General features: G+C 38.8%; 1 protein-coding gene across 1 annotated transcript; it reads right to left on the minus strand.

Annotated features, from left to right (window-relative positions):
- Nucleotides 1-73: 73 nt before the first annotated feature.
- Nucleotides 74-22,137, minus strand: LOC140235919 (condensin-2 complex subunit H2-like). Its single transcript, XM_072315912.1, has 15 exons — nt 22,033-22,137; nt 21,099-21,256; nt 19,128-19,209; nt 18,340-18,491; nt 17,600-17,763; nt 17,122-17,205; nt 16,853-16,914; nt 15,506-15,635; nt 14,558-14,680; nt 13,849-13,976; nt 7,328-7,502; nt 5,365-5,432; nt 2,734-2,835; nt 1,819-1,998; nt 74-220 (listed from the first exon to the last, which is right to left on the minus strand). The coding sequence occupies exons 1-15, from the start codon at nt 22,132-22,134 to the stop codon at nt 74-76; spliced, it is 1,857 nt and encodes a 618-aa protein (XP_072172013.1). The 5' UTR covers nt 22,135-22,137.
- Nucleotides 22,138-27,476: the final 5,339 nt, after the last annotated feature.

Raw genomic sequence — 27,476 nt, forward strand, 5'->3', positions numbered from 1 at the left:
CTATTTTATCACGACGACACGTAGGAGGCTAGAGTAAACCAGAACGTCATTTCCGAAGCATGCAAGGAGAGTTTCAATGAGCCTTGTTCTCCACAGAGGGCGCTCTATACTCGGCCATGTTTTCGTGGTGCTGTTTCATGCTGAGAAGTTTGAGGGACATGGTGTCCATTCCGACGTCCCCTGTTCCTTTGCTTGTCACCTCCACGTTGTAATTGTTGGCCTGTAGAGGGCGACAAAAAAAAGCAGTGTAAATATACTACAGGTTTTATGCCAGGTAATAAATTCAGCTACAGAAATATGCTAATTGCGTACTGTGTACGCCATATATCTCGTAGGGGATTCATTTTTGCACGTTTCACAAGTTGGGTGTTGCTTGTGAATTTAACAACATACAAAAATATTAACACTGACCCAAACATAAATGTGACATGTACGCATACATGTAATGCTATGCAGTACACAGTGCATGAAACAGGGAGATGTGTGATAGAAGTAGGACATATTTTAGAAATTGTTGGGAAACCTGAATTGTAAAAAATAAAAAAATAAAAAAAAAACTAGAAATGTCGCTAGGGCGACTGGTATGCCTCCGCCATAATGCACGGTTCTCCTAATAGGTCTATAGTACAATGTCTTGACAATGTGTGATGACAGTTTCACACAATTGGCAAAATATTAAAATGACAGGTTTGCCACAAATGTGCTGAATGTTCTCTTTCCTAGAACTAGGTTCAATTGGATGAATGATTAAAACGTCAGAGTGCAGGTATTTGGGGAACTGATGATTTTTACTTGACTTTTGACCCTGTTATAAGTTTATGCATTGAGTAATTTTCAAGGTATTGAGAAAAAGTATAATTTCAGTATCAAATGGTAAAATAGTATCATCTAAACCTGGCCTTTGACCTTTGACCTCACAGTTCCAAAGAGAATCACTGTTAGGTAGAACATGCATAAATATGTAAGTTTCATGATGATACCTTGAGTTACTTTCGAGATATGGAGGAAAAAGTGCAATTTCACTTGACCTTTGACCTTTTGGCAAGAAACTTCCCACAGAATATATATTGGGTAATACATGCATACATCAAGTTAAAAAAAAATCCTTCAGGCATTGCATAAATATAAGGAAAGTAGTGATATTTTGAGGAGTTGACCTTGACCTTTGACCCCTGACCTTTGACCCATGACCCCCAACTTCCCTAGATAATCACTGCCCATCGGTACATGCATATATACTAAGTTCCATGAAGATACCTTGAACCATTTGCGAGATATGGAGAAAAACATGAAATTTCAACCTTTTTTTCACAAAATAACCTGTGACCTTTGACCTTTGACCTTTGACCCTGTGACCCTAAAATCCAAACAAAGTATCATCCCCCCAGGATATACCCTCATACCAAGTTTGATGTAAAACCACCACACGGTTCTTGAGATATCGACAAAAACAAAACGGGACGGACGGACGGACGACCCGAAAACATAATGCCTCCGGCCACTTCGTTGGCGGAGGCATAAAAATGACTCGCTAAAATCTATGGTGTGAAGAGTAAACTGGCTATTGGGACATTGGGACTCCCCTGTATTTGGAAGCTTAATTTGGTTTCACATACCAAACTCTCTCACAGAAGTTGGACCCGGATATGACAAGGTAAATTAGACAGACCATATGACCTTGTGATTATGGGATTCCCTGTATATGGATGAGGTAACAGCCTATTCCTTACGACAGCACGATGATAGGAAAGGTAAAGTTCCTTGCTGAACAAAAACACACATTGTTGAACGTTGTGACTTCACAGCTACCATACTCACCAGTTGCAGGGTCGCCAGGAAGTACCGGCTGACTTCATGGATCTGTTTGTCTTCCACCACGCGAGCAAAGGGCGTCGGCTGCTCCTTGGGTTTCTTCTTTCCCTGCTTCTTCTCCAGCTGACTCAGCTTGTCAAGCACAAAGCCACCATACTCATTGATGTCGAAGAAGGCAAACTTTTCCTACAAAGTCCGGAGACACAGTTTAGGAGAGTAAAAAACCTCTATGTCTTCCTTGCAAAATGTTGATTTCTTAAATTTCTTACTGCACACCCATGACTGTTCATCATTACTAGGTGGCTGCAATCTCAAAACATTTTTTTTTTTAACCAGCATACTTTGCAATATGAACATTAAAAACAATGTGCAAAGGATGCCAAGGGGAGAGCAGCGGTCAGCTGAGTCAAAGAGATCATAGAAGGGTCAAGAGGTGAGTGTAGGTTCAGAGGGGTCAATGGGTCAAAGGATTAGAACTAGAGGGAGAGATGGACAAAGAAAATCAGAAGTCTGATCCACTGTAGTCAGTGGTCCGATCACAGTTCGGCTCATGATTCGGCTGAGGGGGATGACAGCTTTAGCAAACTTCTTTTGTGATGTCATAATAACAAGCACATATGCACGCACCCTGGCAGTACTACAGACTGCGCGATGCGCAGAGAAGACAACGAAGGCAACGTTACTTAGCAACACTTACGCACTTTACTCTTGATGACAGCTCAACTTCGGTAATCTTCGTATCAATGCTAACGGTGATCGGCAGTATCATCAACAGCACCCTCTACACTACCAGGACTATGCCCCTTTAAAGAACACAAGTTAACCCTTTTCTTTGTGAATGTCACAGACAAAGCATTATTATCGACAAAACAAAAAAGGTATGAAAATTTATGTAAGAAATTTGCGAGACGTTTCTGATACCTCTCTGGCAAGTATGGGAGCTATCCTGTCCTCCCATTGCTGGACACGCTTGGACAATTCGGTCATCTGGGCGTACTCTGCTGCACTGGCTAGGTACGCTTCCTGTGATGTGAGGAATGATTAGTCAAAAAAAGTGGAAATTTTTGCATACTTTGCATGATATAAAACTAGCAGAAAAATATCAGCATGCAAACTGTTTTGCCTACAGCATGTACTATATCACATATTTTTACTCCATGGAATTAAAAACGTGAAATTCATCTTACCCAGCCGAGCACGAGATATTCCGTATGCGCAAATTTCCACTTTTAGAGTAGCTTGCACTCCACTTTAAGATTGTCAAAGTGCCACACTGATCTTTTCTATAACAAAGTAAGTTTTTTTTACAGATGCCAAAAAAAAAAGATAAAATGTAGGATCTTGGTTGCTCTGATCTAATGCTGTTACAAAGTCTAATGTGGAGGGGAAACAGTTTGTAATTTAATCTTAAAGGGATGTACAGTTTCAGTTGAGATGGGACTTCAAGTTTCCAACTTTTGTGATGATGATTTATTTGAGATAATGAAAAACATGTTATGAAATATGAAAGAGCACATAATTCTTAGAGGAATTAAAAGTTTATTTGATAAAAGATTGGTTTTTAAATAGCTGAGATATCCAAGACAAAGCAATCCTAATAAAAGATGGGACCTACATTTTATTAAGATTAATTGTTTTACTTTCCTTTTGGATATCTCAGCCATTTCAAAACTGATTTTCATCAAATAAGCTTTGAACTCCTCTTAGAATCGTTTGCTCTCTTAACATTTCATAAAGTGGTTTCTAATAAAAAGTTAAAGGCTGAATCCTCACCTCAACCAATACTATACCATCCCTTTAACTGAATAATGTTTTGTGATTGGAACATAAATACTGCTGGCTTGATATGTTTCGATTACTTTCGTTTTGTTGCCTCCTCCTGGTACACTTTTTCAGGGCTCACTGTTTGCTCCCCCCCCCCCCTTACTGTTGCTGTTTCACTCTTTTCCTTTCTTTATCCCTCTGTTGTTCCGTATCTTGTTTGATGTTGCCTCCCTATTCATCCTTTTCCTTCACAGGTTGCCCCCATGGTCCTCAGGATCATCACTGACCCTCCTCTGCCTTTTGTCTGTCCACCCTCCTGCTCTAATCCCCCTCCCTTCACCTGTTGGGCTCCTTGTCCATGACATCCCACCCTCTCCTTTGTTTTCTTTGTTTTGTGTACCCAGCCTGTCCCTTTTCTGTTCTTGTTGTGTGAAGTCCTTATATGTGATTGCTTTCCCTGCTTGTTTGCCATTTTGCCTCTGACGAAGATTCTGCCAGGATCGAAAGCTCAGGCCCCTAGTTTTGACTCCATTTTACTCCATTGGCTCGTGGACGCCACTATTGCATAGGCAATTTTCAGCAGCTTTTTTTGCTAAACTTTTCAATACATACATTGTACATCAAACATACCTCCTTGTCCCTAAGCTAAGGTATACAATTGACCCTTGTCTGAGACTGCAGTCTTGTGTCCAAGTGGCTGGTCAAACTTACCTTACAATAATTTCTTTTGTTTATTGGAAGGGGTGGCAGAGGAATCACTTAATGCCAACAAAATTAAACAACTTGGGAAGAGTACAGTCCTAAGCATGGACACATAATAGAATTAATGAGATCTACTCGAGTAGAATATGATATTCCAGAACTAAATGCAAACAAGGACCGATGATTTCATTTCCATTGTCTCATGGAGATTTATCAGTTTCACAACCAGCTAGCAATTATTTGATCCTGCCCTCTACATGATATCTACACCACAGATACCACTGACATGGTCAGACATCTGCTTTGTTACCACAGAAAGCAACAGATAAAAGGTACAAGATATATTTCCCCTTATAGAGAAATATAAGTCAGGTAACATAATACCTTCATATGTATGTCTCAAAACTAGACAAGACAATCATATTTGATCTTGCGAGAATCTTCAATCTATTAAAGGGAACTTCAGTCCAGTTATAAGTCAGTCTAATAGGAAAGGTTAAAATCATAAAGAGTACAACAGTGAACATCTGATGAAATTTGGATAAAAATTAGGGAGTTCAAAAATGATGAAGTTTCCCTAATTTCTGTAGAACAGTTCTTGTACAGTTGACATGAATATGCAAATGAGTGAGCTGATGATGTCATCACCTCAAAATTTTCCATTGATCACGTACAGAAAAATGATGAAAATTCAATGTTTGTGTTATTAAAGTGTAAAACATGATGATGTTCCTAGCTGAATAACATCAGACTACTGATTGGTAAGATATATCAGAATTTGAGACTTGGGCAAAATTGCATTATGAAAAACTGGAAATTTCAAAATCTATGTACATACCACATTGCATATGGCAAGTTGTGAGGGGATGACATCATTACTTCACTATTTGCATATATTTGCATAACTTCCTTATTTTCCATCCGATTTTGATCAAATTTTCATTGCTGTGCTACGAATGTGTTGTTCCTTCTTTTCACACTAATCTCCAAGTACTGGAATTCCTCTTTAGTATTTGGTGTACACATCAAAGGACATTTCCCGTAGAAGTGCATTACACTGACAATGTGATACAAGGTGACACTTACCACATGCTTCCTGACCAACTCCTCATAACTGGTTATAACTTCGTCTTGACTGCCACCGAGAAATCGGTCTGAAAAGATCACAAGTTTTCGTCACTCGAAAATATGAAGGCAAAACACAGTTCTGGGAATAGGTCAAAACTCACCTTTTACCATTCTGAATTTGCTTGCAATATAGTGAAACTTAGAGTCTACCAAGAAACATGTCTGGCTGATGTAATTCGCCAGGATATTTTGAAGTATTATGAAATGACAGGTGAATAATAGTTTAGATTGTAGGACACGACTGATATCTTTAAACGAATGATCTGCCCTCCCTGTCCAGAAGTATTAATGTATTCAAACGTTAACTTAAGGAGAATCTCATACAGAATTATCATTCCTAACTTCTTGACATGCTTGGCTGGCATTATATGTATTTTATCTAATGATTATAACTCACCTTGTGTTTGTACTGTCTTCGTAATGTAAATGTAGTGTTTTGTGTATCATTGCTGTATTTCTTTTTATTTTATTCTTATATCTGTATATTTGTTCATCTCGTTGTTTTTGAATATGATAATGATTACCAGCAATGCATCTTTTTAATATTATTATTATTATCTGGGTCAGCCAGACTTTAAAGGAGACCTCCGGATGATTTTCAAATTTTTACATTTGAACATATATAAATTAGTTATACTGGGTACAGAGTTTCAGGATTTATAATGATTGGGATGAAAAATAAGAATGTTTTCGAAGTTTATAACAAATTGCAATGAACAAGGATGATGACATGGCAGCCTCACCAAAAGAATGCATGAGATGTGGCTCAAGGAAGCAGCACAAAAGAAGAAGGCATGCATAGATTACACACAGGTGAGTTTGCAAGCATGCGGTATTGTAATGGAACAACACTGCTACATTTCTGAGATATGTGAGGCTCCTATGTCATCATCTTTGTTCAGTGTAATTTGTTTAAGGTTTTTGAAAGTGCTGTTTCTCTGCTCAAGAACCACAATAAATTCTACAAATCTATACATCGAAGCTGTTGATTTATGTACTACATGATGTGAAATTATGAAAATCGTCCGGAATGCCCCTTTAAGGAAACTTTTAATTCCTCGTTGGGTGCTTCCTTTCAGCTTTATGTACTCCATAGATCCGTCTTTACTCTGTGCTTGTAACGATTATCAATCAATGTCATTCTCTGTTGTTGTTTTTTATGCTGAACAAATAAATTCAAGTTGGTAGGTGGAATACTATGTGATGAACGACCATGCTCTCTTGTTGCATGTCAATCACTGCATAATATTCAGCTGGTAGTTGTGAGTGTAGGGGGACTACACTCTGCGGTGGTTGTGAGTCTTGTAGTTGTCTTATACGCTATGCCACACCATGTTCTCAGTTTCCCTTCTGTAAGGGCATGTTTGCCACAATTTACTGGTTGTACGACCTTAAAACCGGAAGTGTGACATCACCAACCTTGTCAGTTTCCAGTCATGTGTCTGGATCTTCATACCAGTCATACAGAATTGACATGTCAAATTTTTGTGAGCAGATGTGGGCTTGCAGCCAATCACACTAGAGCATAATGTGCTGAAGCCAGAATGGTTGTAAGCCTATCTGTGTAGTGTGATCATATTGTGTGCAATGTTGGGTCATGCGACTGGTCATATGACCCAGCTCGTCTCTCCAGTTATGCGACCATTCTCATCATGTAGTGTGTGGTGGGCTGTGAGTAGCACCTCACAGCATATATCTCCTTTCTAATTTCATTTACATTAAAACATTTTTCATAGCTCTTGTCTTCTCTTTTTTCTTTAAAATCAATTACTCTGTTGCTGTCGTTGTTACAAACTGTTTTTAGGATTATCACATACTTGTGAACTCTTTTTGGTATACATCAACTCCTCACCTAACTATCATACTCACAAACTCTTTATGGCATATAGGACCTATCCAAAACTTCACTAAACTCACATACCTTCAGCCATGGGCCCTCCATCCATGGGATCGTCCCCTACATCGTCGTCGAAGTCGCCCCCGATTCCGTCCCCGAGGCCGAAGTCGTCTGCAACGCCTTCTGCGTCCTCCAGCGCGGCAGCCTCCTCCTCCTCCTTCTCTTTCTGGGCGAGCTCCTCAAACCTGCCCTGCTGCGCCTGGAGAGAAGAAAGCAACAACAGCATCACATCGTCGATGAAGAGTTATTATTTCATTTCATTCTTCTTTACAGGACGGTTCAAGAAAACTCTGTAATCTCCTTGGACGAGAGATATGTGTTGTGTTTTACTGGTCGCAATCACTAATGATAGCCATCTCGTGCCATTGTAAGCATGTTATCATACACTTGTTACTCAGATCCTGTTCAGAGTTGGAAGAGTGACTTGTACAAACTGTGAAGCAAGTCTCTCTTCACATTTTGCATTAAGTGTGGTTGACCACACTGGACAAGCTAATTACCAGTGAAATCTTGTCTGAAGTCATACCTGGCACCAGTTGCACAAATGGGTGTGTATACGAAAGAAAGATATTATTCAGAGAGGTGAAGGTTCAGGTGCGATTTTCTTCACTTTGTCTCCCTCTACAAATCAAATTTGTTAAGATCGCAACTGCTGATCTGTAAATTAACAAACATGTCGGAAAAAAAGAACCAGTGGGATTCGAACCTGTCATCTACTGCTGGGTGGTGTGCAATACAATTGTAATTAATTAGGTAATTACCAAGCCAAGTGCTCAAATGCCCTGTTTCTTTTTCTTCTTCTTCTTCTTTTGTGTGTGAAGTGTGTGTGTGTGTATTTTGCCATGACATGGAATTGTTGTAAAAACAAGAGAGGGCGCCAGATCACATTCTGTTATATCAATAGCTGAGCCAGAGGAATAAAAGAGATAGACTGCATCTTTGCTCTTCACAATTATTCTTTACTGCCAAATTTTCTCCCAAGGATATGTTTCAGGCACAATTAATTTAAACTGAGAATCAACAAAGAAAAGTAGAAATTACGCTGTGCGTAATATATGTCCCCGCCGGAAGTAGCATTTTGTAGCCAATGTACAATACAGGTCAAAAAATCAAGATCAAAGGTCAAAGATGTCAAAGGTCAAAATTCTGTGTAGAAGTTTTGAAGCCCTCACCTAGTGCCATCACATAAAGCAAACGGAATTGAAATCGGGTTAGAAATGGCGAAGGAGTAGCATTTTGTAGCAAAATGTACAATACAGGTCAAAAATCAAGGTCAAAGGTCAAAATTCTGTGTAGAAGTTTTGAAGCCCTCACCTAGTGCCATCACATAAAGCAAACAGAATCAAAATCGGGTTAGAAATGGCGAAGGAGTAGCATTTTGTAGCAAAATGTACAATACAGGTCAAAAATCAAGGTCAAAGGTCAAAGAAGTCAAAGGTCAAAATTCTGTGTAGAAGTTTTGAAGTCCTCACCTAGTGCCATCACATAAAGCAAACGGAATCGAAATCGGGTAAGAAATGGCGAAGGAGTAGCATTTTGTAGCAAAATGTACAATATAGGTCAAAAATCAAGGTCAAAGGTCAAAATTCTGTGTAGAAGTTTTGAAGCCCTCACCTAGTGCCATCACATAAAGCAAACGGAATCGAAATCGGGTTAGAAATGGCGAAGGAGTAGCATTTTGAAGCAAAATGTACAATATAGGTCAAAGGTCACAACTGAAATTCTGTGTAGAACTTTCAAAGCTCCCATGTAGTGCTATCATATAAAGCAAACAGAATCAAAATTGGCTCATAAATGACAGAGAAGTAGCAAATTGAACATTTTGATCACACAAGGACGCACACACAGACGGACGGACGGACACACGGACACACACACGTACGGAGCCTATTTCATAGTCCCCTGCTCGAACTCGTTCGGCGGGGACAATTAAGTTTTAGGAGAAGCTCCTTATCACAAATACCGACATCAAACAGCTAAACTTTTTCTTGTATTGCTCTGGTGAATAAACTTTAAGGAAAGGCTGGATTAGGGTGAAAACATTGACCATGTAGTGCTGCAAACTAAGAGTTCCTAGATCATCCTAAAAGTTCATCAAAGTAGGTTTGATGTAATTGTTCTGCACAAAAAAAGTTGTTTGTTTTTTTTTAGTAAGGAAGAGTCATAATCAGGGCTGCACACTGGCGCCGGTCCGACGGTCAAAGACCGGTAAAAGTCACTGTCGGACCGGTAACTTTTCAGGAAATCCACAAGTTACCGGTCCGACATGACCAGTAAAAAAAAAAAAAAAAAAAAAAAAAAAAAAAAAAAAAACATTGGTGGGGTCAGTAGAAAGAAAAAGAGCAGCCCCGATCAGGGAGAAACAGAATGCAAGATTTACGCAAGTTTTCGTCTATGTCTACCGGTGCAATTTGTACAGTAAACGGGATTAGTTTTGAGCACTAGCAGTCGACCAGTTATCGGAGTCGCACTAGCTTGCGCATTTGGCGCTGCTCACGCACTGCATGCAATGCAATACATGCAAAGCATGTATACAGCGTAACTGCTTTTCGATTGCTTGCGATCGGCGGTCATGCCAGACAAGAAGCATTGATAGAAGCGCACGCATTTCTGGGTCATTTTACTCATGATTTCAACGCAAGATCGATCCGATCCCGGCTTCGCTGCAGCGTGGCAGTTATGTTAGAACTAATATACTAGTGTCGATTTTTAGGAAAAGTAAAAACACATTCGATATTCAGCGATACAGCAAATGGATCTGATTGCGTTTATTTTCATTTTACACAGTCATTTCATAAATGAATATTTTCATTCGCTCAGAATGGTCTCATACTGAAGATAGGCGCAAAAAAGGATCACGAAATCGGCCCTTCCGTGAACTTTTTAAGAACGCACGCACAAAATGTGAAGAGATAATACTAGGGAGAGAAAAAAAAATCATGAAATCATGGCAGTCCCGCTTACATATTTGAGGTAGAAATCGTCCCAAAAAGGATCATGAATTCGACCGGCCGCGTCGTATCTTTCAAAAGCTTATGATGTACGAAATGCGAAGAGATTATAGAGGAGAAAAAAAAATAAAGGAAACAGTTTGGTGAGTGCATCATAAAAGATTACAGCCGAATAACAATTCATGAAATCAACGCAATCCCGTTGAAATTTGAGGAAATAATAGGCGCAAAAAGGATCTTGAATTCAGTCCTGCATGCCGTGTTGTTCATCAAAAACGCATGCACAAATGCGACGAGATTGTCGGGAGAAAAATAAAAAACTCATTTTTACCCTTCTGGTGCCTGCATTACAAAAGATTACATCCGAAGTAATTCATGAAATCGCCACAATCCCGCTGATATTTGCAGGTAGAAATAGGCGCAAAAAGGATCGTGAATGTGAACGCATGTACGATATGGGAAAAGATTAGCGGGAGAAAAATAAAGGACACATTTTCACCCCTTTTGGCGATTGCATCATATAGATTACAGCCGAATAGTAATTCATGAAAATTTGGCAATCCCGTTGGAATTTGAGTAAACAATAATAGGCGCAAAAAGAATATCGAATTCGGCCCTGCATGCAATGTATAATTTTGAAAACGCATGCACAAATGCGAAGAAATTATCGGGAGAAAAATAAAGAACGTATTTTCAACCCTTCAGGTGATTGTATCACAAAAGATAACAGCCGAAATAATTAATGACATATCGCAATCCCGCTGATATTTGATGTACCAATAGGCGCTAAAAGGATCGTGAATTCGGCCGTGACGTATAGGCATGTACGCAATGCGAAGTGATTATTGGGTGAAAAATACAGGACACATTTTCAACCCCTTTGGGCCCGTGCATCATAAAGATTAGAGCCGAATAATAATTCATAAAATCATCGCGATCCCGTTGAAGTTTGAAGAAACGATAGGCGCAAAAGAATCATGATTTTCGGCCGTGTCGTGTATCTTTTAAGAACGCATTTACGAAATGCGAAGAGTTTATCGGGGAAAAATAAAGGACACATTTTCAACCCATTTTGGCGCGTGTATCATAAAAGATTGCATCCGAAGTTATACATGTAATCATCGCAATCCCGCTGATATTTGAGGTAGAAATAGGCGCAAAAAGGATCGTGAATTCGGCCATGTCGTATAACTTTCAAGAACGTATGTACGGAATGCGAAGAGATTATGGGGAGAAAAATAAAGAACGCATTTTCAACCATTCTATTAGTTGGTGCGCGCATCACGAAAGATTACATCTAAAGTAATTCATGAAATTGCCACAATTCGGTTGATATTCAATGTAGAAATAGGTGATAAAAGGATCGTGAATTCGGCCGTGTCGTATACACAAGTACGAAATGCGAAGAGATTATTGGGAGAAAAAAAAAGGACACATTTTCAACCCCTTTTGGCCCGTGTATCATAAAGATTACAGCCGAATAATAATTCATGAAATCATCGCAATCCCGTTGAAGTTTGAGGAAACAATAGGCGCAAAAAGAATCATGATTTTTGGCCGTGTCGTATATCTTTTAAGAACGCATTTACGAAATGCGAAGAGTTTATCCGGGAAAAATAAAGGACACATTTTCAACCCATTTTGGCGCGTTATCATAAAAGATTACAGCCGAAGTTATTCATAAAATCATCGCAATCCCGCTGATATTTGAGGTAGAAATAGGCACAAAAAGGATCGAGAATTCCGCCGTGTCGTATACCTTTCAAGAACGCATGTACGGAATGCGAAGAGATTATGGGGAGAAAAATAAAGATCGCATTTTCAACCATTCTAGCCGGTGCGTGCATCACAAAAAGTTACATCCGAAGTAATTCATCAAATCGCCACAATTCCGCTGATATTTGAGGTAGAAATAGGCGCAAAAAGTATCATGAATTCGGCTGTGTGGAACATCTTTAAGAACGCACTTACGAAATTCGAAGAGTTTATCGGGAAAAAGTAAAGGACACACTTTCAACCCATTTTGGCGCGTGCATCATAAAAGATTACAGCTGAAGTAATTTATGAAATCGTCACAATCCCGCTGATTATTTGAGGTAGAAATAGGCGCAAAAAGTATCATGAATTCGGCCATGTGGTGCATCAAAGAACGCACTTACGAAATTCGAAGAGTTTATCGGGAAAAAATAAAGGACACATTTTCAACCTCTTTTAGCGCTTGCATCAGAAAATATTACAGCCGAAGTAATTTATGAAATCGTCACAATCCCGCTAATATTTGAGGTGGAAATAGGCGCAAAAAGTATCATGAATTCGGCCATGTGGTGCATCTTTTTAAGAACGCACTTACGAAATTCGAAGAGTTTATCGGGAAAAAATAAAGGACACATTTTCAACCTCTTTTGGCGCTTGCATCAGAAAATATTACAGCCGAAGTAATTTATGAAATCGTCACAATCCCGCTAATATTTGAGGTGGAAATAGGCGCAAAAAGTATCATGAATTCGGCCATGTGGTGCATCTTTTTAAGAACGCACTTACGAAATTCGAAGAGTTTATCGGGAAAAAATGAAGGACACATTTTCAAACCATTTTGGCGCGTTATCATAACAGATTACAGCCGAAATAATTTATGAAATCGTCACAATCCCGCTAATATTTGAGGTGGAAATGGGCGCAAAAAGGATTGCAAATTCGGCCCTGCATGTCGTGTGCCTTTCAAGAACGCATGCACAAATGCGAATAGATTATCGGGCGAAAAATAAAGAACTCCTTGGAGCGCGTACATCAGAAAATTTCACAGCTGAAATAATTCATTAAATCGTCGCAATCCAACTGACCACCAAGAGCAGGTTACGCAGCAAGTTCGTGCGCCGATGTTTCGAAAAAGTCACAAACGCATTTGATACAATCTAATTTTGCTCATTATCATTTTACACTGTAATTTACAAACATTCTAGTTTTTCCTATCTTTTTTTTATTTCTTGTGCAATAGATAATGCAAGTTAAAAAAAATATATTAATCTGTAAAATGTACATGGGTGGGGGGGGGGGGGGTACGTCCATAAAAAACAAGAAAATAAGTTTATTTTTTAGGTTGTCGTTGTTGACCGGTAAATTTTCTGTTCAGACCGGTAAAAAATGTTAAAACGGGGCATTTACCGGTCCGACAGAGACAGGTTGGACCGGCAGAAAAAATGGGTTAGTGTGCAGCCCTGTCATAATTTTAAAACAAGAAAAGGCTTGGTCCGTAATGCGTCTGCCTGCAGATTCAAAGGATCCGTGCTGGATTCCCAAGTCTGAGTAATGTAGTGTGTAATCATACCGTCCCCTCTTACAAGAGTCAAAACACTCTGTCCCTTGAATAGGACATAGAATGGAGGTCCTGTGGGTGAGAGTCACAAAGCCAACGTTCATAAAAGATCCCTTTTCATTCATTCAAAGTACAAAGCATGGTGCATAAACTGGTGAAGTGGATCGCCCTAGGTACATCCAACCGGACCCCATGGAAGACCAGCTAGTGCAGCTGAATATGGGCTATCAAGCCATCTTCTCAGATGGAAGAATAAATCAAATAAAAAGTAGCAAACTTACCAATTGTTTCTTTTCTCGTCTGCTTACATCAAGCTGTCTCTTGTACTCATTGTAGTACATGTGCTCGAACTCTGGCTGGTAGGGAAGCTTCAGCGGGTTGCTAGGCAACTTGGAGGTATGAGAGAAGTCTGTTGAAGCAAAGAAACACACTCTACGCTTGATACATTGACAGTGTGAAAGGTCACGAGTATTTTTCAAGGGGATTACTTTCTTTGCACAATAAATTTTCCTTCCATTACAGGAAGTCTCATTCAATAATATTCCAATTACATCACAGAGGGTTAAAGGGATGGCTTAGATTTGGTTGAGATGGAGATGCAGATTTCACGTTTTGCTAGATCATGAGAAACCTCTTATAAAATATGAAAGAGCATACAACTCTATGAGGTATTAAAAGTTTATTTGATGAAAATTGGTTTTAAAATAGCTGAGATATCCAAAATACAAAGGAAAACAAAGTGGTCCTAGAAAAAATGAGTCAACACTTTTATTAGGATCACTTTGTTTTTGGATATTTCAGACATTTCAAAACCAATTTTCGTCAAATAAACTTTGAATTCCTCTTAGTCCTCTTAGAATTGTATGCTCTTTCATATTGCATAAGAGGTTTTCAAAATCTTGCTTTAAAAATAGTTGAACTATTGCAAGTTCAGAAAAGAGTTGCCGATGACGATTTTATTTGAATGGCATTCAGAAAAATGGAACTCACATGCTTTGTTGATAAACTGAATGAGAGGCGTCAGGTCGGCTTTCTGAGGGACGGGCTGCTTCTTCCTCTTGCGACCCTTCCCAGCATTCCTCTCCATTGATGGTGGCAGCTTGAAGCACTTGCCTGTCAGAGATATGCATTCAACGTCACATCAGGGGCATTTTCTTCACCATTATATTAACCCATAATAATCCATGAAGGAATTGCTTGTTTCCATTTAATAATTTATAGACATTCAACTTTATCTTCTAGACTGCACATTCATTAACATAATTTTCTTTTTTTCCTCAGAGTCTGCTCCAATAATATTCACAATCGGTCGCACTTTCCTTTAGGGTGTGTGTTAGGCAGAAACAATTCCTTGCTTCATATCGATGTACGACGATGCTAAAATGTTGCGTCTTCGTACATCAACATGAAGTGAGGAATAAATTGCTGTCAACACTGTCTCCTTTTCTTTTACTGTAAAAGTGGATATTTTCGCGCAAGTAATTTTTCACACTTGGTGGAGAAAGATTAGACTCGCATGTTTTTTATTCTGCAGAATCAAGGCATTATAACTACTGGAACATGTAGCACGTAAAAGTATTTGTGTGCTTTCATTCTCATGATAGTTTCTTGTTGCGCAAAATGTGTAAAAATTTCAACACTGCGAAAATTTCCACTTTTACAGTATTCTGAAAACCAAGATGGCAGGTTAGAAATTTGGTCTGCTCAGCATCTTGCTGTATCACCAGAGAAATCTCAGAGTGATCCAAGACTTGGAAATGATACATTTAACTAATTTGTTATCTCTTGAAACAACAAAACGGTAACCATACACAAAACAGCAAAATACCAGCTCTCTCATCTAGAATATTGAGATGAAATTGCTGATTGTCCAACTTTAAGAATGGCTTGCCCTGATGGGGTAAGCAGTGACTTGTGGAGGAATGTCCCTCATCTCACCTTTCTTGTACGGCTTGGGAGCAGGCCCCTTGGCGTCATGTGGGTCCAGGGGCTCCCAGGGGTCAACAAACTTCTTTGGCGGCTTGGCGGGAGCGCCCAGTCGCGGTCGCAGCTCCCGACGTTCTTCAACCTGAAAATTTGTGGAGTGAAAAGATTTGTGAGAAGAGTTTGTGCATAGAAAGATGTGATTAATACAGCACTGACCAGATACAACACTGTTTATATGAGAAAACAAGGCCAACTTGGTCACATGTTATCTTCCCATGATAATGTGTTAATATAAAAAGTTGGGAAAATGAAAACACAGAGCAGTTTGAATTTCAAATGCCATGATAGCCAACTTTCTTCTACCAAACAACATACAAAATAATCTGTGGCTAGAACCTGGGTGGTGAATGTGTATTACGTGTGAAAATCATGTTTTGATTCTTCTAATAAGTTTTTGTTTTCGTTTGTTTGTTCATTTGTTTGTCTGTTTGCTGGCTTGCTTGTTTTTGCATGATAGCAAGGAAGGGGTACTTGTGCTTGAACTGTCAAGATCACACGATTAAGATGGCAAGTTTGGGGGCACTCACCTTTTCTGGCCCTACAGGGTTATTCGATAATCTAACCGATTATCTAACCGATTCTTCATCTATCTTCCAAAAAAGTGCTCCCGTCTTTACAAGGTTAAAAAAAAAGGTAATCCTTGGGATGCTTGCCAACCTCATTAACAGCATAGCACTATTTAGAGGACTTAAAAAGGCATACTCTTGGCGAGAAACAGTATTTTCATCTTTTTTGCAATAGACAGGTGTAATAATATAATTTTGGAAAAACAGCATTTTCCATGAGACTTGCAGTATTTTGGACAAACTATGGGACAAAATCTTGAAAAAAAATTCACAGTTGACATCTCTGTAATCCTCAAGAGTTCTGTAGCACACGGCCAGCTTGATCTTCAACCCTGTCAACAGGGCTCCCAGGATTTCAAGAAAACAAAATTCCCTGAGTTTTCCCTGATGAAGTCTCAAAATCGCATGATAATCATTTCAACTCATTTCCAGTTTCACATGTTTTCTACCATGTTTTTCACCATGACCAGTCATCCAATGGATATTGTTTTGATATGCAACAAAATATAAAAGAGCCTGACTGACTGACTACTTGTGATTTTGGGCCAATCAAAATTCCCTCACTTTTCCCTGATGTAAGGCATTTTTATCGAATTCCCTGACTTTTCCATGACTGGGAAAAAGTAAAATAATTCTCTCTGATATCCCTGATGGGATGGGAACCCTGTTCAACCTTTCCCTTTAATCTGCTTGGCTACATTTGCTACAAATGATGACCAAAAACTCAAATTACCTTCATTGGCTGCTGCTCCTCGAACGTTTCATCCAGGGGAACATCCATTTCAATGTCGTTGCCTGCAAGAGAATAAAAAATATCAAAGAAGTTGCATCTGTGATCTTTTCCTCACGATCAGACACGAGGTGGAATTCACAATTGCCAATCTCATGATCACAAGATGATAATTTCTGCTGTACAACTACCCCAGGAATTAATGGGTTAATTAGTTGTGATCCTTTCAAACTGGCTGTCTATCATACTGCTTGGGAGTGTCTGTGACTTACCACTGACGTCATGTCTTGGGGGACTGTTGTTCACATCGTCTGGAATATCTGGGATGAGATTCTCATCGGGTGGGTCTTGTGCACCTGGGAAAAACATGAAATTTGGGGATGGCCACTTACTTGCTTTCGAGCAAAATCCTTTGTTGTCAATGTCTATGTAAAACTGTTGGTTTCTGTTTTAAGGAAGCATTTTCAAAACCCCTTGTGACTGCTAAATTCATATCTGATCCTTAAATTGGTAATATACTTTAATAACAAGTCTTTCTGTCTCTCTGTCAAATAGGAAATTGTTTGTATTTTCTTTTCTATTCTGAAATTTTGTTTTGAACTTACCAGATCCTAATATCCATTTTCAATATAAAATATGGGCCATGCATAAAATTTAAGAGTTGCTGATTCAATGACTTGATTAATTATCTAATTCAATTCATGTAGAAAATATTCCTCCATGATTTGGTGGATTAACTGGCTGACTCACCTTTTTGGAGGAGAAGGTTGGCTGGAGTGGAGGTTGGGTGACGCATCAATGACTCCTCCAGCAGGGACAGGTGAGACGGGTCGATGAGCAGCGCCCTCGATGAGTGAAACATGGAACTGTTGATGCGGAAGTCACCCTTGAAGCCTATCGTCTCCCCCTTGCGGCTGCACAGGTAGGCGATGAATACAAATCAATCATATCCAGGTTATCTCCAGCACACAATGTTTTAATGGAATTTAACAACAGAATACTGAACCTATACATCAATTATACATCGTATACATATTTATATGAACAGACAGCTACTCTGAAAGACAGGATAATAGAATATATTTGAGGCGTCTACAATGGGTTGATATGCCCTTTTATGTGCCCAGACACCTGGCTTTAACTTGGCAAGCTTTTGCATTCCCATTCAGGGGGGTGTTTCATCAACGTTAGTCAGCGCTGACTATTTCAGCAAAATCCTTGGTTTTGATTGGCTGAGATGGGCTGGTCACTGACTGTTACTATGATGATTGTCAGCGCTGACAACTTGTCAGCGCTGACAAACATTGATGAAACACCCCCCATGTTTGTAATCCCCCTTTATAATTGACTATATTCTCATGATTGGGCATACATGTACATCACTTCCAGTACAGTTGGGATGAAAACAAACAACTCGCCCCAACAGTACATGCATGGAGCTGGAGTATGAATTGTTATGACCGCATGCTGTGCATATGTACTCGACTTACTTTGTCAGGGGTATTCCGCGGTCGGCGCCCTCAACTTTCAGCAGGGAGAGCGGCGTCTGGGCCAGGAGATGACCGGTCAGATTGTGGTTGTGGTCATTCTCCTCCCTGAGGTCAATGTTCTTGGCAACAGGAAGGTCATCCAGGGAAAGGAACTGTTGATAAGATGGACATTTGGGTGCGGCATCAAGCAACTATCGTTAGTGATCATACAGTTTACAAAGTGTTAAAATGATGTATGTTTGGCATATTTGGAATGCTTTTTATTTCTGTGAATTTTGCGAGCCACCTGACACAGGGAATAATTGTGATGTTTCCTGGAATGGCATCGCACTATGCTATGCATTTTTACACGGCTGCTACACACTCTACCTTCTGTGCAGCAGTTTTCTTGTTTATGTGCATAGGATACCATTTGAAATACAACATGAATATTCATCAGCTGAAATTGTTAATCAAATTTGAGTTGGAAAATAATTCCCTGGGACATTCCAAAATTAACCGCTCATGAACATATCGCTTCTCTTTTCAAACAAGTACAGTAAGTTGCATAATCTAAGGCAGAAAATCCTGAATTTGTCTCTCAAGAAATGAGACTTTGTGATTCTCAATCACAAATTCAACCACATTCAAAATTGTTGTGCAAGTCCCAATGCGAAAAAAAAAAAAAAATGAATTTTTTTCACCAGGACTAATTCGCAAATGATGGATATGGCTAAGAGATGGGTTACTATGTCTGCTAGGTTAGGTATGGTAGACATGACAGTTCACAGATCTCTCTTTCTCCTTACCTCAATCTCATTTTTCTTATAAGCCAACGATGCATCATGGTCTCTCCCTTCGGCGTCGACCGAGCAGGCCTGCTGCATCTTCCTGTTTGACAGTGAAAAGTGGAAGGAAAAAATCAGTGTGAGAATTTTTGGTCCAATGATGCATCTTGCAAGATATGACCCTTCACACCTCTACAGGTCTACTGTACATTCGCACTCATTGAAAGAGGGGAACATCTTAGAGGAATCGTATAGTTTTGGTTGAGACCTAATTTCAGGTTTCTAACACTTTTTGGTGAGATAAGGAGAAACCTTTTATGAAATATGAAAGAACATGCAATTCCGTGAGGAATTCAACGTTTATTTGATGAAAATTGGTTTTGAAATGGCTGAGTTATCCAAAACAGAGCGATTCTGATAAAGTGTGGGACCCACATTTTATTACAATCGCTTTGTTTTACTTTGTTTTTGGACATTTCAGTCATTCAAAACCCGATTTTCATCAAATAAACTTTGAATTCCTCTTAAAACATGTAAAATGGTATGCTCTGTACTATTTCAGAAGTCTTTTCTCAGTATCTCACAAAAAGTTAAAAGCCCAATTCTCATCTCCACCAATACTGTACCATCCCTTTAATAGATCCGCAGTAAACTTTAGATTTGAAGGAAGCAGTCAACAAACACTGAACAAACCCTATCGTTAAAAGGAAATATAAGAACAGAAATGCGGAGAAGAATTCAAATAATCTCATCAAATGTGACCCGCTACAACAAAAGGATCCTAAAGTCGCTGACGGGTGAGCCGAGCATGGCCCGGAAAAATGCAATTTTCAGGCCTTTTCTTTGATCATTTAGCTTCGAAATTTCGGCAGATGATAGAAGATACATTAGACTACAAAATTATGTAAAAACAGAAATCCGAACGTTTTGACAGATTTTGGTAATCTGACATCAAACTCGATTTTCTCGGCTCACCCGTCAGCGACTTTAGGATCCTTTTGTTGTAGCGGGTAACAAATGATACATCTTACGAGATACCTCACTGGCTCTACTGCATATGTGAACTCATTGAAACAGGGGAACATCTTAATAGAACTGCAGTAAATTTTAGATCTGAACGAAGCAGTAGACAAATACTAAACAAACCTTATTTTTAAAAGGAAATATATAAACAGAAATGTAGAGAACAATTCTGATTAATGGGAGAAGTATAAAATGGATTGAGCTTAGGTGAAAAACAGTACAGATGAAAATGGTGAGGAAGAAGAGAGTAGAAGATGAAGGAAGAGGAGAAAAAGCTGACATACAGAAGTGGAGAAAAGATGAGATGAAAAGGTGAAAGCAGAAATGAATAGAAAACAATAGGGAAAGGCAACAGAGAAGATGAAGGAAATAGAGGTGGACATAGAGGAGAAAGAGAGAGAGAGAAACAAGAAGATACATATGATGAGAACAGGGGATGGAAAGCAGGAGTAGGAGAGGGGCTGGAAAAGGGCCAAAATACTGTAAACGTTGATATTTTCGCGTGATTAATTTTTCGCACTGAGCGGTTCAAAAACGTATTCGCGGGTTGTTGAATTCACGCTGCGCAATTGTCAACCCATTCACAATACGCAGAGAAGATTGTGAAGATATTTTCGTGGGTTTAAGAATTCGTGCTAGAGAAATAGTAGTGCGAAATACGCGAAGATTAATGTACCGCAAAAATGTTTGCGCTTACAGTAATGAAATTTGATGAAGACATACAGTCAAACCTGTTTATAGTGACCACGGTCTAGAGCGACCACCTACCATATATGAAACCGCTAAACACAATTCTCCCAACGAGGAAAGCCACGTAATGACCCTGTCTACAGCCGCTGTAGACAGGTGGCCGCTACAGACCAGGCCGCTGTCGTACAGCAGCCGCTTTTTTCGTCTCCCATGGGTGGCCACTATAGACAGGTTTGACTGTATCTTCAAATGAGAGCAAGAAAAGGAGACTCTACTTACTTGTTGCTGGCGAGAAGATCCAAGGTCTGGTACACCAGGGCATAGAGGTATTCCACCTTTTTACTGTAGACACAGGCAGAGCCCTGAATGAGGAGGGCAGCTTCCGCAAAGTTCATCGTAGTGTTGCCACCATCGAAGCTGATGATGATGCTCTCCATCTGACACAGAAGGAAGATGAAAGAAAGCAAATGTGAGGACTTAAATACTTTACCCCTCGCTATGCCAGGGACATTGGACAGTGTGTATGAAGAGTTTGTTTGCAAAAACCGATAAGTCCATTTTTGAAGATTTTGAAGTACGGTCTCTGTCATAAAGTGCAAAATAATACCTTTTAAATGATATATTGGTCACTACATATAAAGGCACATTTTTTAAGTTATGGCCAAAAGAAGCACATTTTTTCTTTTTATTCTCTTTATTTTTCATGACCTTTAATCGCAAATATCTCCATTTGGCAAATATGGACTTATCGGTTTTTGCAAACAAACTCTTCGTATATAACACCGATAGTTTTCTGTGCCAGTCAGCACTTTAAGCACACAGATGGTTTAAAGGCAGGCTTTTCAAATGTGTTCAGAGCATCACAGTTTTCAACAGAAACAGCTAGGGTCAATATAATGACAAGTAGATACAGTAGATAGATAGATGGATAGAAAGACAGATAAAAAGATAACTACCTGGTACATGTGTAGATATAGATGGAGAGATGGATAAATAGATAAGTAGATATACGGATATATACAGACAAAGAGATAAGATAGATGAATAGACAGATAGATCAAGACAGATTGAGAGATAGGTAGAATGAAAAAAAAAAAGGAAGAAAATGATTGGTTAAAACTAGTGGAGTAATCAAAAAATGTATCAGGGATGTGATGTCTCTGTAATTATTTAAAAGGACATAGAAAAAAGGGGGAGGGTAAGAATGCCTCACCTCAGACATATAATCCACAAGATGAGAGGCAATATCAACCTCCCAGTTCTTGGTTAGATCCCGAATGGGTTGGAGCAAGCTGGAGAACCTCTCCGCTTCCATCTTGACTGGTCAGGATAAGCAAGAAAGAAAGAAAGAAAAAAAAGAAGACATTATATATATCCAAAAAAAAAAAAAAAATTGTACATCATACAAAGTTTCAGCAGGGAGGTGGTCTTCCATCTCCCTGGTTTCAGCTAGATCCATCTGATCTGCAATTGTAAATTTGATAAATTCACAACCTGTACAAAGTAACGATTTTCTTTGAAAGGTCCAAACATGCTAATTTACAAAACTGGCAGTAAACATACATTTGGTGCCAGACTTAAGAGGCTTCATTACAAATGGGAAAAAGTGTCTTATCATGTTCTTTATTCTTCTGATGACACATGAGTCAATGTCAGATAGGCTAACAAGAAGCCCACCATGAGAGACAGATTGAGATACCATTGGTCTAATTGTTACCCTGCTGGGTTTTTTTTTTCCTTTTTCTTCTTCTTCTTGTCAATTTCTTCTTTTGTGTATTTGTGCATGCATTTTATGTAGGTCTATAAATCTATAATACTAACTCTACTACTCATCGACCACCTATTTTTAGATCTCCCAACCTCGCGCAATGGCTTTCTCGCGTACTACTATTTACAAAATCAAAAAGTTGGGCCTACCAGTACGTGTACATTCGATCAATTTCGAACACGAATACACAAATCAAGAGTTAAGGGGGATGCAGTAAATAACCGGAGAAACAGGAGGAAAAAAGAATTGAAGAAAATCCTCATTAGGCCTACTGTATTAATAGAACCTAGTAAGTATGGAATAGTAAATCATGTAATTATTTGCCCATTCACTCAATTTACGTGCTTTCCATGGGCAACTAGGACTAGTTTAACGGGCGGTCAAATAAAATTATGAGCTTGCGCTGGTGAACAAAAAAAAGTCACCTGCGTTTGTCGCTAAGAATTCCGTGCATACGATACAATGTATGTAGGCCTACGACTACGACTAGAACTAGTCGCTAACGTTAGTACGACTACGAGCATGATGAGTCAACAATCTGACTGAGCCTGGGATATGATTAATCTGCGGTATTTTCTGTTCTGCCGGTCGGAAGTGGAATTAAATTAAGGTGAAACTGAGCAGTTTGCTGAGGTACATGTATATATATGTTCTCTAAGATAGAATCTAGATCTTTTATCAGTGTTGATGTGTAGTGTCTAACGTTAGTTTACTGTTTTTGAGTGTAGGGGCCTACTGTTTAGTGTTAAACTGTTAGTGTAGGCCTATGTATGGCACTGTAATGCTTGGGACATGTCCTCATCAGACACCGAGACAGATCACTCCATGACTCTTAGCTGAGTCTGACTGAGAAGCTACGTAACGTATTCCATGTAACGTTAGGCCTAAATGTATCTTTGTAACTGATCTGATCTGAATGGAATAGACGTCTAAATGTGTGTTCTAGATCTATTTGAATTTGAATTTACTTGAATTTGCACGTAGACAGGTCTAGCTTTCTACCTGTAAACCGGTTAGAAGAGATCGCACCCAGTGCAGATGCACCACCAGCTCATGGCTACCGGCCGGCTACCAATTCATCGATCATCCGCAGGCCGCACGCCGAAAGTTCGGGGTGGGTATCGTAGTAATACTCTACCAACGAACACGAACTGTGCTGTGCAACGACCAACGTCAACGACGTTCATTCGAAATATCAAATTTGAAGACATTTGCCACGACTAAAACGCTTTACAAGATACTAAATTTATTCTAAAATACTTAAGAATAACACTCACATCTGATACAGCAAGATTCAAGAAAAATTGGTATTGAGAAAGTACCTTTTTAGTCACAGTTCCGCTGCGTATCTGTATTCTATCTTCGCCAATTCCACCACCACGGCGACCATTTTCAGAAACGAAAATTCGCGCGCATGGGTTTTGCATTGCGCGCTCAACGTTTCTTTTGATTGTAGGGACCGCACAAGTCAACCCCAAGACATTCAGACTCCACCATAGCCAACTTGACACCAATAGTGAGACATATCGGCACATTTTCCCTACTCGTTTTATAATAGATAAACAGAGAAAATTATAGGGCCTAGAGTACAATGTATAAGTAGAACATAGGTATCACTATTTCTAATCTTTGCAAAAACGTGAATAGATAAAATACATTATCATGATTGTGAGTAACAAAATTAATGAAGAAAATATAACTGTAATATGTATTCTTTAATAATTATTAGTGGAAAAATGAGCAAAGAAAGTGGGATTCCATCAGGATTCGAACCCGAGACCTCCAGATTGGTAGCCCGGTACTCTGCCGACTGAGCTACAGAAAAACCTAGTACAGTGTTTGTCCCAGAAATTAAACCCTTAATTCTCAATGCTCCTCATTCCTGGTCAGTTTCCTTCAGTTTGCATTGTTTTTTTTTTTTTTTTTTTTTTTTTTTTTTTTAGTATCTCAATGCATAGGCCTAGTATAAAAGTAAAAATAAGATGGGAATGGAAATGGAGGGTCACACTGAAAAGCAAAGCGTGTCCAATATGGGACCCTCAGAAATTACAAAAGATAACGATTAATGAATTAATGAAGCTACAAATAGATGTAAAACAAAATCAAAGGAACTAATATCAACTGACATGAGATCAAAATTAGGAAGAAAACAAAAGAAAAAAAAATAATGCACTAGAAAATGATTGTGCTATTTTTTTTATTTATATGATTTTCATTTATTATTATTATTATTATTATTATTATTATCATTGTTATTATTATTATTAATTTTTTGTCTATTTTTTTTTTTTTTTTTTTTTTTTTTTTTTTTTGCTTGCTTGTCAGCCGATGAAACCCAGGAGTGGCTCGTGAAACGGAAAAAAAAGAAGAAAAATTCATCGGAATTCCTGGATCCGCTGCTGATTTATGATAATTCGTCGTTTCCTCGGTAAAAAAGGGTCCAATACGAGGAGGTATAGGCCTACCAGTCCTGAGTAGATAACAATCTCTTTAAAAAAAATGAAAATAAGCAGTGTTATTGATTCCCTCACGTGTTCATTGCATCTTGCATGATGTAAGTTGCGTTCATATAATGTTTGTATGTCTTTTTTATCTACCATGTGGAAATAACTGAATTGAATTGAATTGAGCTGCAAGCATTCTCTCACATAACATGATGCATCATTAAGACAGTGTCAAGGGTATACCTGATAGAGCTCTGTATATTAAGATGTGGAAATGTCTCGTTTTTCCTTACATAGTGTGGGACCTAATTATGTCTAACTTCAGAGTTACTAAAACTTGCAAACAGTTATAAGAACATCCAACAATTAGGCCTAACATGATTGTATCTACACGACTTCACTTTTCAAGGAATGGTTGCACTTTGGAAACAGACTCACATCAGTCCCACACTTCTGTCCTATAAAAAAGTGGGTGCTGTTCGTTATTCCGAAGGTTCACTATTCCAAAGGTTCGTTATTCCGAAGGTTCGTTAATCCGAAACACAAAAATTCCCTATGCCTAGAAGTTCGTCGAGTCCAAAAATGAAAACGGGTTCGTTGATAATCCAAACATTATTTTGTGGCGTTATTCCGAAGGTACGTTATTCTGAAGATTTGTTAATCCGAAAATGAAATTCGGAATAACGAATCTTCGGACTGAAGAGCCTTCGGAATATCGAACCTTCGGAATTATAACGAACCTTCAGAACAACGAATCTTCGGACTGAAAAGCCTTCGGAATATAGACGAACCTTCGGAATAACGAGCTGTAACCTAAAAAAGTATAGGCCTATACATGAAATAATGCCAGCCCCCATCCACCCCCTTCTCCTTTGCATGAAAAAAAAAAAAGAAATACCATCCACTAGTATGCCTAGAGCAACTTTTTATATTACATAGGCTATGCATCAGAGTCACAGAAATTGAATCTGCACATCGTATTTGGTATTAAAAACAACAACAACAACAACAGAGGCAAATGCGTTTGCTATATTGATCATAAGATATTGGCGGTGGGGCATTTGGAGTGAAAATGAAAGTAAAAGTTTGCTCTGTGTTCAGATTGACAGTAATAAAGGGGTAGAAACAAAGAATCAGAAATGCATACAGATCTGGGATAGGGGGTTTGACTTTCATTAGGTCGGAGACGATAAAATGAATAAAGTCAATTAATCAATCAATCAATTTACATGTTTTCAGTAATATCATGCATACAGTCCCGACTATGGAAACTAAATGAGGCGATTATATCAACACGTCATATGACTATGTTCTCATTTTCTTTATTGATTTTATACAGATAATAATTTACGATATTTAATTAATAGCTTTGAATAATCTTAAAGGGTGTGTACAATTCTGGTCGCCATGGTGAGGATTTAACTTTTAATGTTTTGCGAGAAACCACTCTATGAGATATCAAAGAGCATAAAATTCTAAGGGGTATCAAGAGTTTATTTAATGGAAATCAGTTTTGAAATGGCTGAGATATCCCCAAACAAGGTGAAACAAAGAGGTCCTAATAATAATAATAATAATAATAAACCATATTTATATGGCGCATATCACAAAAATAGATTAATGTCTCTATGGCGTGCCCTGTCGCCTTTTATTATTATCACCTCTTTTTTTTGTGGATATCTCAGTCATTTGAAAACCAATTTTCATCAAATAAACGTTGAATCCTTCTTGAAATTACATGCTCTTTCATATTTCGTAAGAGGTTTCTCATTATCTCACTTAGGAATGTTCAAAACATGAATCCCCCACCTCAACCAGTAGACAGTAGTTCACCTCATCGATTTCTGATTTTGAGCTCATTACTGTTCTGTGAAGATATGATACATGTCTTATTTTTATTGAAATTTCTACTATACAGTATCTGAATTATTATTATCATTTTTTTAAACTTACATGAACAGAGACTCCAACTCTCCCGCTTTCGACGGGAGATCTCCTGCCGAAAGCCCATTTTTGCAAAATCCCCCGTTCTCCCGCTTGAGATTTAATTTCTCCCGCCCTGCTCTGTGTCTCCCACTTGAAATAATTTCTTAGTTAGTGTCATCGTATGTTAAAAAATAAGCCATGGACTGCATGAGAGAGCATCTAAAACCTAGAGTCGTGAATATAGTTTGAGTCTCCCGTTTGCAAGGGGTTTCAGGCGGGAGAATCTCCCGATCAGAAGGTGCTTGGGGTTGGAGTCTCTGCATGAATCATGCCATACTCCTCATAACCATGATTCAACTGAAACACAAAGTTTTGATTCGGCTTTTCTTTTTCTTTTCTTTTTTTCATCACCCTCCACTGCTGCATGCACAGCCAATGAAAAAACTGGAGGTTAAGACGCCGGACGGCGGGGAGGGCGTCCTACATATACGGGGCATTTTTTCGTTGATCGATCGATCG

The sequence above is a fragment of the Diadema setosum genome, chromosome 12, assembly GCF_964275005.1.
Source record: "Diadema setosum chromosome 12, eeDiaSeto1, whole genome shotgun sequence".
In the NCBI taxonomy this organism is placed as follows: domain Eukaryota; kingdom Metazoa; phylum Echinodermata; class Echinoidea; order Diadematoida; family Diadematidae; genus Diadema; species Diadema setosum.